General features: G+C 37.5%; 1 protein-coding gene across 1 annotated transcript in view; it reads right to left on the minus strand.

Annotated features, from left to right (window-relative positions):
* The window catches only part of zfpm2b (zinc finger protein, FOG family member 2b), a 43,046-nt gene that overhangs the window by 28,077 nt on the left and 2,614 nt on the right, over nucleotides 1-12,355 (minus strand). Inside the window, exons 2-3 of the mRNA XM_053489741.1 lie at nucleotides 4,387-4,539; nucleotides 1,614-1,715 (exon numbers count right to left, since the gene is read on the minus strand). Of these exons, the coding sequence (XP_053345716.1) occupies nucleotides 1,614-1,715; nucleotides 4,387-4,539 (255 nt within the window). The remainder of the gene's footprint in view (nucleotides 1-1,613; nucleotides 1,716-4,386; nucleotides 4,540-12,355) is intronic.

Consider the following 12,355-nt stretch of genomic DNA (forward strand, 5'->3'; position numbering starts at 1 on the left):
TATGTCTCTCTCTATTTGTCTCTCGTTTTTTGTTCCAGTGTATGTCTCTCTCTGTCGGTCTTTTCTTTTTATTTCTGTGTCTTCTTTTTATCTGTCTTATTTTGTTTCTGTGTGTCTCTCTGTCTCTCTCTCTTTTTGTTTCTTTGTGTGTCTCTCTGTTTTTCTCAATCTGTCTCTCTCTCTTTGTTTCTGTGTGTGTCTCTCCCTGTTCTAATATAATTTATTTTAATGCTTTATATACTGTAGGTATGTTATTGATTTTTCTTTAATTCTATACATTAATTCAATGCATACATATTAAACTGCTATCAGAGGCATGTTAAACTGTTTTAAACTCAATCTGTCTCTTACTTTTGTCTCTATGTGTGTGTGTGTTTCTCTGTTTAACTGTCTTTTCTCTTGCTCCCTTGAATCTTATTCTTTCTAGAACTCTGTTTCTCTCTCTCTCTCTTTAAAGGTGCCAGTTGTGCCTTAGGCTGAACCATTTCCAAAAAGCGCTGGTTCTCCATCAGTACAATCGCTAGCGACGTCAGTAACTTGGAGATTGAGCCATTTCATCACCATGACAACAATTCTAATACTCGACTTTCTTTCATGAGCTGAAACGAGAACATTCTTAATAAAAGCTGCAATAGTCAAGCAACGATCCAAAAGACAAACTACAGTTACGTTGTATACATGGCTGATAAAATAACACACACACACACACACACACACACACACAATACTGTTTAATCAGATAGACACTTGTGAAAACCATGTATCATTTATCTGGAGTGGTTAAGCATGAATTGAACACACACACACACACACACAGGCACATAAAACCACAACGAACACACAAGTAGCATAATACAGCTCTGGGCTCAAATTTCACCAGGGGCCAGAAAAAAAACATAATCTGATAAAAACTGCACTGAGGATTGTTACGGTAAAAAAAGCTCTATCTAATCATGTATCACTAGAGTGTGTGTGTGTGTGTGTGTAAGAGAGAGAGAGCATTGTTGTAATGAGATATAAAGCAGATAAGAGCTCAGGGTCTGGAGATGATCAGTAATGCTGCTTAGTGTTTAATAAGGAATGTTTAATCACACAATAGTGATGATTTTTTGTCATTAGAAAGCTGTAGGTTAAGCCACACTCTAACCCTGAGTTTGATTATGATTAATGATGAATCAAATAATCTCCAAGTAAAACAAAAAAAAACAAAAAAAGATGAATTTTGAATGAATGACATGGCTGCTAAAATAACACACACACACACGTCTGATTATATTTATTCTTCTGGTACAGTAACCTTACCAATAATTATAATAGACTCCATATAATAGACTCAATTATAAATCTATCTATCAATCTATATATCTGTAACTGTCTATCTGTCTGACACTATCTATCTATTTGTCTTTTAAACCTTTTAAACTTAAACTGTTTTAACTTTTTTAACTTTTTAAACTATTTTAAACTTTTCACACTTTTAAACTTCGATCTCCGGCTTTCTCAAGCCAACTTAAAGTTTGTCTAAACAAACTTTTATATCTAGTTATAATTTTAATCGCAATAAACAATCTACAGTGGATGAACCCATCACCAGGAATGGACAGAGAACTTACTGGGACCATCCCACTCCTCTGACACCGTCGGGCTCCCCGGGTATTTTCCACTGTCTCCTTCACTGACTTCTTTTTTTGCTTCCTGATGTCCACCCGCTTCCCCTGTTCAACAGAGAAGGCAATGGGTAAGGTATACGTTTCTAATATTTGTTGATTTACAGAGTCAAACTTTAAGATATTAGGATATGTGATCACGAACAAAATCATGTGTATAGCACAAGAATGCTAAAGCATCCATAAAGAGACCATGAAACTGACCTAAAGGAGCCCAAAATAGAACCCTAAAGGTATCATACAAAAGCCCTAAAAATGCCCTACAGGAGATGCACTACAGGAGCCCCAAACATGTCCCAAAGGAACTGTAAAGCTATCCTAAAGGAGACCTAAAAATGCCCCAAAGGAACAATAAAGATCCCATAAATCTAATATATTCTAAAGAACCATAAAGATACTTATAGGAGCCCTAAAAATGCTCTTAAGGTTCCCTAAAGAAAACCTAATAATACTCACAGAAACCATATAAATGCCCTAAATATACTCTAAAGACCCTGAGAGAAACCTAAAGAGACCCTACAGGAGATATACCCCATATACCCTAAAGAAACACCAAGGATACCTTAAATAATCTCTAAAGATGCCCTAAATGGACCCCAAAGATACTCGACAGGACCCCTAAAGGAGCCAAAAAGATTGCCTAAACAAACCCTAAAGCTGTCTTAATAGAACCCTAAACATAACCAAAAGGAACACAAAAGATATAAAAGAAAAGAATCCTAAAGATGCAATAAATACTAAAGTTACCTTAAAGAAACCCCAAAGGTCCCCTGAAGAACCCTCAAATGCCTTAAAGAAAACCTACATCAGCCCAAAAGGTGCACTAAATGACTCCCTTACAAGATCTACTAACTAGCCGTAAAACATGTTACGGGAGCCTAAACGTAGTCCCAGCATAAAGGAACCCTTAAATAGTCTTTAAGAGGTCATGAACCATAATAAAGCACATATTAAGAGTTCTAAAGTACTTCAACAGCCCTGAAGAAGGTGTAAAAGAGCTGAACTGGGGCAAAAGTTCCCTAACTCAGTCTGGAAGTTATATTTCCTCATATGTGTGTGTGCGAGCATGTGTATGTGTGTGAGTGTGAGATTTCTAAAAAGAAACACAGAGAGAGAGAGAAAGAGAGACATCAGTGACTCCCTCACACACTCAGTCTGTGTGTTAAGCTCTGTGACTAAACTTATTGGAAATGTTTAATTACAGCAGAGGAACGGAATGAAGCTATAGGACGGTTCCTTAATTAAACAGTGATTACGGATTTTCTGCCTCTGGTGCAGACACACACACGCACAAACACACAAACACACGCAGGTTAGCAAAAACCGTTTTAGGCAAAACAACATAAACTTGTGAATTAGTCGTATGAAATAAGAAGTTTTTGGAAAGTTTTTTTACATTTCTATTCATTTAAAGTGCAATATGTGTGCTTTGAGTGAGATGTTACTATAGAAACGATAATGCGTCAATATAAACCTATAAATTGTCACTGCACAATTTAAATCAACACCTTCTGGAGAATCAGAGCACAGAATTCTTCTATTATAACAGAGTGTTTCCTAATTAGAGAAGCCTTTACTTTGAGAGTTGAAGATTAGGAGCGCTCATTCTACTCCTTATTTACTTAAGGTAGACCAAGGTGAAGGTTTAAAAAGTAACATTTGCTTTGTACGATTTCAGAGACTCACGGTCAGGACATTAGAAAACAGACTCTTCTTCTAAACTCCTCAAAATAATAAATATTCATTTCCGTTTCCGAGCGATCACGCCTTCTTTCTTGTTTACGACAAAACACGGAGCACAGCCTGAAACTAAAATAAATTACAATCTGCGTGCCGACTCCTCAAACGAGCTCGCCTGCCTGGATCCCTTTCAGACAGAACAAAAGATGCCCACGTATGTCGTTCCGCCAATTCAAGACAAAAAAAAAAACAACAACGAAAGATTGCTCGCTCTTTTGAAAAATTCTTCGCTGAGAGGCGAAACAGGTGTACGCGCTCTAATTTCCACATGCCGAACTTTTGAGAGGAAATGCAGAGGCGTTTCAAAGAGCAGATTCATCATATGTAAGCAAGAAATAAAAAGCAGCAGAGAGAGAGAGAGTACGGCAAATTATGAACACACTTCTGAGGATCGAGCAAGAGGAATTGAATTTCAGTTCAAAGAGCCGATGATGTTCTCCGAGGGCAACAACAAACACACTAATGTTAATGTTTACTCGGAACACTGTTTAGGATGTGCTAGTGAGGAGCGAACACTCTCACCACCAACATCCACATGGCTGTAAGGTCGAATCTCAGCACTGACCCGAGACACCGCCTTTAATCTTGTGATTCTGAATTTAAATATGTAGGTGTTTAATCACTTTATGCTTGCTGGATTCGGGCTGCTTTCCACTTTATTAACTCTTTATATCTCAGTTTATTTAAAATTTACCAGATTTTTTTTTTTTTTTTTACGAATTTTTGATTTCACAAAAACCCTCAAATAATACAGAAATTCGAAAAGCTTGCGAGAAATATACACTATCTAGTCAAAAGTGTGGGCACACCTCTGTGGTCGTTCTTGATCTTGATTTCTTTCTAGACTGTAAAACAATACTGAAGGCGTTTATCCAAAATATACAATAATCTCCTCTGAACAGTTGATATTGAGATGTATCTGCCACTCATGCTCTGTAAATCCTTCATAATGCCTCTAATCTGAGGCCTGCGCTCTCACCTGCGCTGGAATCATCCTCATTTTTAACCTGGACGTTTTCAGAGTCTAAAGGGGACTGCGTTTCTTGGTCTACAGTCGCTTCTTCATCTTTCAGGATCTCTTTCTCCTCATAGTCCCTGTCGTCCAAGTCCGCTTGTCCATTCTCAAACAGTCCTATAGGACAAAAGAGGAAAAATCAAGAAGAAAACAACATGAAATAACTGTCACATGTTGCATTTACATCAAGGCATTTGACAGATGCTTTTATCCACAATGACTTACAAGAAGTGCTTTGAAGTTAAGCTTTTCGTTTGTTACCTGTTTTCTCCTAAACTAAATACAGTGAGGTATTTACAGCAGTACCTCGGCATATGGATTTAATCTTTTCTGGAGGTGAGTTCTTAAGGCGAAATTTCGTATTGTGAGACACATTTTCCCATAGAAAATAATGTAAATGCAGATAATCCAATCCAGCCATCCAAAAATATTACCAATATTACCAATTTCCTACACTAGAATCATATTTTTGCATATAAAAACAACCAAAACATTTAGAAAAGACATAAATTAAATAGACATTAAACCTCACTTAATCCCTAAGTTATGATTCCTCTTGGCATCAGCTGCTTTAAAAAACAAACTCAAAGCGCCTCCCTTTTCTTGTTGCTACCATCCTTGATAACATTCTTAGAGCTCATGGTGCTGTGTTTTTCCTAATTCTCACACAAAATGCAAAAATATATATATATATGTAAACTCACTTTGCTTAGGTTTTCACTGACGCAAAAACTAGTTTTGAGCAGGTCACAAAGGTACAGTGGAACCTCGGATTGTGAGTTACGCGGTTTGTGAGTGTTCCGCAAGACGAGCAAAGATTTTAAATAAATGTTGACTTGGAAAACTAACAAGTTTTGGTTTACGAGCACTGAGGATCATGTATCACACGTGCTTCTTGTTTTGACGCAGAGCGTCACATGATTACAACTGAGCCAATGGGTTTTCTCTCTCTTGAGCTACGGAATTGTGGGCAATTGTCTCCCCTGCTGGGTCTTAGTGCGCGTCTCTTACTGGTATAATCAACATCGGTGCACGCTGTTTACTATGACACTGTGACAATGTGTGTTTGTGTGAAACATATTTAATTTTGTGTGTGCCTGTTGCGATTCTTTTCAAATGTAAAGTGCTGTTTATTTTGTTTTATTTTTACTTTACAGCAGTGATTCCGTAGTATGCGCTCACGCGAGTGTCATTAATGATGTTCCTTGGTACCTTTATTTTTCCGATAAAACATTCTTTTCATTAATATATATATATATATATATATATATATATATATATATACAGCTCAGTTTTTTTCTATTTTGTGTTAGTTATTTTTATGTTATTTTATAACATAATGTTATTTTTTGGGCTGTGGAATGAGTAATTTGAGTTTCCATTATTTCTTATGGGAAAATTTGCTTTGGTTTAGGAGTGTTGTGAAATATGAGCCTGCTTCTGGAACGAATTATGCTCGTAATCCAAGGCTCCACTGGACGCGCAACTTAGTCAGCGTTCAGTTCGTTTGCTCATATGCTTAAATGCTTCATATCCTGAAGGTTGAAAATTCTTGAAGCGGACGGTTCGTATTCCCGAGGTATCCCGAAAATCCCAAAAAATCTACAATATACTCTATCTTTTCACGTTTAAAAGTTTACATTCTAAAATATTTACACTGGTGAAATAACACCATGGCTAACTATTGAACTAGCTTTGTAGCTCATTTCTCTGAGGTTCATACCTAAACTAAAAATTATATTGTGCTGTTTCAGCAGAAATTAGCATAATATGATCATTTTCCTCACAATTCACACACAAGTTAATCAAGTAGCTAATTCACGGTTGTAGCTGGAGCGCAACTAGAAATACTCAAAACTCTGAGATAACTGTAAATCCCAGGGATTATCTGTCAGTATGATGTTTACTTGAGTGTGTGTTTGTGTATATACAGTATATGAGAGACAGGGACAGAGAGAGAGTATATGTATGAAATTTGGACTCAGCATGCTTCCCTGTAGAACTAGCACACACTGCATCAATCAAGCAGCGGGTCTTTTTGGCACAGGATGTGGGACGCCTCAGCCTTGGTGGCATGATGCCTAGATCTCGCTAACACAAACCACCAAAGATGAGGATGCTTCTACTGAGGGATGAATCCTGGTTTGGACATGTTTTTTTTTCTATCCATTATACTGGTTTATCTGTCCTGTTTTAAATTAAATAATGAACTAGTCATGAGTCCCTCTTTCAGCGAATGCCTTTTATTATATAACAGAAATTTGGGTTTAGCATTACAGGATATGCTAGCCAGACAAACAGCTAGAATAAAAAAAATACTACATATCTAGACAGCTTCACCAAAACAACAGAGCAAATTGCCCTCCAGACTCCGCAGTTTGATTTTTTTCATGTTCCACTTGCTTGCTTCTCTGGGGTTCTCCAGTTTCCTTCCACCTCCAGGAAACATTACAGTTGACGTGACGGACTAAAGTCCCATTTAATCCAGCCTCACAACCAGGAAAAAAGTGAGTACAGGAACATGTAGGTTAGACATTACGTTAGATGCATAGATGAAGTGATGACTGATTGGTCAGCTCACTTGTGTGGTTCAACACCTTGATACACCAATTAAAAAACTTCTGAATGTCAATTTCTAATGTTATCTATAACTGTACGAAACATCACGTACATGTATGTCTAGACTGATATTCTCATGTTCCTGTTTAGAACATCAATCACATTTGTATTGAATAAACTTTCCCCTTAATATGTTCTCATGCGATTCTTCCCATCAGTGATCTCTGGCTTTTCCTAATCCCCGCCTGTTCTCTCTCTCTCTCCCTTACACAGACGAATACACACACACACGCACACTACACACACACACACACACTACACACTCTTTGTTTTGCTGTATCTGTAAATGAGATTAGGAGGAATGATTACACAGCAGCGAGACATGAATAGGAGCTGAAACGCTGCAGCATAATAAAGCTTTTTCACAACGTCGCTCTCTTTTTCCCCAGTCCGCTGTATCAGCACAACGATGTCTCATCTGCTGCTTCTTAGCATGAGCCGGAGGATCGGGGGTTAGCGATAGGATTACAGAGAAAAAACATAATCTTTGCTAACTAGCAGCGAGCTAAATTTCAAAGAAAGTGAGTTATTCTCTTGAGACTTGCTTGTGCACGAGAGTTTGCAATGACTGAAGCACCTGACAATAATAAATCCCAGTGTATCGTCCTCTCTACATCGCCAATCATTCAGCCAAACTCTGTTCATAAAATTGCAATCTGCGCTTTATAAATTGTCTATAAAGTTTAGAAAATCTTTTTTAGCACAACAAAAGCGATTATTTCAAGTTTTACAGTTATGCAAGCTGTCCAGGTCCATTTAAAGTGACTTGCTAACTAGCAAAAAATAGCCTGCTAACCAGAGATAGCAATTAATGAAGTACTATACAAATACTTTGCTACTGTACGTAAGTTTTTTTTCCCCCTAGTATCTGTATTTTACTTGAGTATTTCCCTTATGTGATACTTTTTACTTCTACTCAATAAATTTTTTAGGAAAAACCTGTATTTTTACTCACTACATTTTACATAGAGAATTCACCCCAAATCACTTCAATTCACTTTCACCTTAACTGTGTTTAAAATACCTTAAAATGCCACTTTTTTCACTTTCATCAGAAAACGCTTTCTTGAGGAGTACTTAAAGTACATTTTAGAGCATGTAGTACTTCTACTTGAGAAAAAAAAATTATAAATAGTACTTCTACTAGTACTTGTACATTTTACTTGAGTATGGAGTTTGTGTACTTTTGCTAACTGTATACAATGTGGCTAAAACTATTTAGCCACACCATCTTGCTAACTACCAACTTGCTAACCAGCACAAATGGCAAAAGCTTTAGCCTGCCTTGCTAACTACCTCACATGCTAAGCAGCTAGAAAAATTTAGCAAAATCCAAAGCTACTTGTAGGCAGTCTGTTTTAATATTTCTTGCACCTCCAGGGTACGAGTTCGATTCCCGCCTCGCGTCTGTGTGCATGGAGTTTGCTTTAGTGGGTTTCCTCTGTGTACTCCAGTTTCCTCTCACACTTCCTCTTAGGCTAAATAGCATCTCAATTGTCTGTAGTGTGTGGATGTGTGCCCTGGGATGGACTGGCACCCTGTCCAGGGAGTGTTGTGCCCTAAGTCTCCTGGGATAGGCTCCAGGGCCCTGCGATCCTGTACACATGGTAAGCGGAATAGAAAATGAATGAATGAAGTCAGTAATTAATTTATATAAAAAACATGAACTTGTAAGTTGATGTGAATGCTTAAATAGTCAAGGCAAACCATAAGCTAAGGCTTCCTTGCCTCCACGTACTGTAGGTTACATGCCTAAATCAGACTTGCCTAAAGCTAACTAGGTTACAGATATTTAAAGTTTGTTATAATTACATGACTAGGCACAATTTATTAGTTTTAATTTCAAATAAAAGACAAACCAGATACTAGTAAAAATATAAACTCTCTAACTTTCTTTCATTTCTAGCTAACGTTAAAGACACAAGTATTGTCGTCTTGACCCTGACGAGCTTCACAAGAACGTGAAAAGGCTTCGATTTAAAAATCCATGCTCTGTCTAGTACTTTCAAAGACACCAATGACTGAAAGACAGTTTTTTTAAGTGTGTAACCCAGACTAAACGATTGCATCATTGTTTCTGTTCAAAAGCACTGATAATCGATTAGCATCGAGCTTCCTGGTTCAATGATGGAGTCAGTGATAAACATCTGCTTGCTGGACATCACTGATAGTGATTATGGGCTGTCAAATAAACATCCTTTCTTTGCCCCCCTCCTCAGAAATGGTGCTGTTGATCACAGATATTGTTAAACATAATGTAACTTTGTCTCGATTAAGCCTGGGATAGGAGTAATGAGTGGACATCGGACATACCTGATCATCATCACCTTCTAAATCAGCTGAGAAGCTAAAGTTTGTAATCAGTTTCGGGGGTGTCCCCCATAAACGTCTCTGTGTACTGTACACTGTTGCTCCAGAATTGATAAAGCAAGTGCATTATTATACACGACTGAGTATATAAACGTGAAGTATAAGAAATTAATCAACTCATTCTAACCAATCAGAATCAACTAACTATGAGTAGTTTTTATTATCTAAGTGAAAACAGGAACTTGTTTCACTGTCATTAAACATAACTATAAATGTGTATAAAGTAAACTATCGCTCCTACGATTTGGCCAAAGGTGCAGGACAGTAGCCAGTCACACCCATGGTAATACTTAGTACAACCACATTATTGCGATATTGCTTATTTACATAATTTATGTATGAATAAGAAATTATATGGGATTGGAAACAGATGTCCTTCATGATAAACATTATGATAGGAAGGTTAAGGATTAATTATTAATCAGTTAATTTTTTTGTAATATTTCTCCGTGGCTCATGTAACTATTAACTTGTTCACCACAAGAGGACAGACTTGCTGTGGATTCTAATTATAGAATTTGATTTAGGAAAGCCTTGTTTATTTATTTATTCCTGTTTGTTCGATTGTTTCGAACTATTTGGGCTTCATTAACTTATATAATAAATTTGCTGTAATTGTGGTGACAGAACTGTTTAAATTGATTGTAAACTGAGTAAAATTGCACGTCTTATCATTTTTTAGAACTGGCTAATCAATTCTGATTTGAAAAAGAAAAATGTGCAAAATTGGCAACTCTACTTTATAGTTACTTTACAGCTCACAGTGATTTGTAGGTTCCCATTAAAGGTACAGCTGGTCAAACTGGTTTCCCTCAGTTCCTTTCATCTTTTTTTATCTGATGCGCTTTCATGTTTTAAGTCAAAAGTTTTTTGACTTAAGTTTTTTTGTATTTATTAAAAACAGTATCATTTGACACGTGTGCTCATAGTGTCACTAACTCTACCGCTCTACCAAAGTATCAGCACTCAGCACTCTTGGAACGCCACTCCAATTACCGTCCAATCAAATTGGTGGACTGTTGTCTTAATCAAATGGCATACTCAATGTCTGAGTTTTCTTTTAACATTGGCAGCTGTCCAGCAGTCGCTTTATCTTTCTTTTAGGCCTGAATGCTACATTAATGTTAGACTTAGAGTTTGATCCTGCGTCTCATACTTCCTAACTCTGATAAACATCACTGTTATGACACTGCAGTGCTTATAAAAGCGTCGAGGAACAGTTGGCTCCTCTGGCTCTCATATCCATCTCCTTCCTGCTTCGTAGGCCAGTGAGCCACAGCACTTCATAGCTCATTAGTGCTGAACAGATGCTGCTGAGAAAGCTGGCACACAATAACCCTGCTTTATATTACGCCGATCTCATAGAGACGGAGCGCTGACAGTTGGCAGATGAAGATAATCAAAATGGCTTTGGGAAAAAAAAAAGAAAAAGAAGAAGAAAAAAAACAGAATAAAGATGAGCTGACAAACCTTGACGTCTCGAAAAAGGATATAATAATGAAAGAAACTTATCATATTCTGACAGCCGTATGTCAGCAAAGTGACAGAAAATATTCACAAATAAGGAGAAAGAGGATTTGTTGCTACGCGGTTGAGGCGAGAAATGGTTAAACGATAAATCGGCAGAAAAAATTGCGTATCCCTTGTGGAGACATTTGTCTTCAAGGGATCTGAAAACAGTTTGGTGTTCATGTTGGAGAATGACAACTAATCCTTTCCAAAATGTCCTACAATGTTTGGCGTAGACTGTTACCTTTACCCCCATAGTACTCCACAGTACGTCAGTTATCACTATATAATGAACAACAAAAGCTTGTTTAGAATAAATTACCTCAGAGAACGTGTGTTAGCTTTGCCCTGCTATACCTCTGGGTGTTAATGCTCATATTCAGTGACGTTTTTGACAGTATGAGGTAAAGCACTACATCAGTTCATACTTTATATTTTCTCTTTATGTTTAAGTTGCTAAGCAATCAGTCTGCAAATAACTTCAGAAAACTTCCACACAATCATGTTTTTCCTTCCTAGCTGCAGTTTCATCAAAATTCCCATGATTCTTGCATTTGTTAGACTGCCACACTGAATTGGGTGCGCCCATAACGAGTGTCATTTAATTCTCAACTCATCCAACTAGGAACCTCTTTGTAGTCCAATAGTGATCATTGTATTTATTCCCATTCTTACGACCGTGGTAGGACCATCGGTCATCAATCACACACTACGAGCAATTTGGGGACGCCAATTAGCCTAATCCACCAAGCATGGGGAGAACATGCAAACTTCATGCACACGGACCCGGACTAAACACCGTTTACTGTGCGGTCTGGCTCTCTAGTAGAAACCTGACCCCTGGATAATTTAAGATTTTAACACCTGACAAGACATTTTCAGTCTGTTCAACTCATGGTTGGAAATACAATACAAATCTTATCTACTGACTTCATATTACTTTTTATAAGTGAGGTATAATGTGTACGAACATTCAATTGGTCACATGACCCGCAAACTGCATAAAAAAAAACCAAACAATACAGTTGCACAAAATGTACAAAAGGCTAAACCACACTCTAAGAAAGGTTTAAGTAGAGACAGTTACATTTTTTCAGTTTCTTTACTCATTCTCTATAGCACTTATCCTGCACAAGGTCACGTGGAGCGTGGAGCCTATCCCAGGGAACCTGCGGCACGAGGTGGGTTTCACCCTGAACGATGTGACAATCCACCGCAGGGCACACACACACTCACACTATAAAAAAAACTCTTTTTGTCCTAATGTCCACGAGTTCTCATAGATAAGAGGACTTTAACACAAAGTGCAGGAATGAAACTCCCGGCGTTGTGCCGTTACAGGAAATGAATGAATTTACACAATGTTGTGATAAAGTGGAGTTACTCTTATCACCATGAACTCAATTCTTTACAGAAGTGTTTTGCTCCTTATATA

This window comes from Clarias gariepinus, chromosome 28, assembly GCF_024256425.1.
Source record: "Clarias gariepinus isolate MV-2021 ecotype Netherlands chromosome 28, CGAR_prim_01v2, whole genome shotgun sequence".
Classification (NCBI taxonomy): Eukaryota; Metazoa; Chordata; class Actinopteri; order Siluriformes; family Clariidae; genus Clarias; species Clarias gariepinus.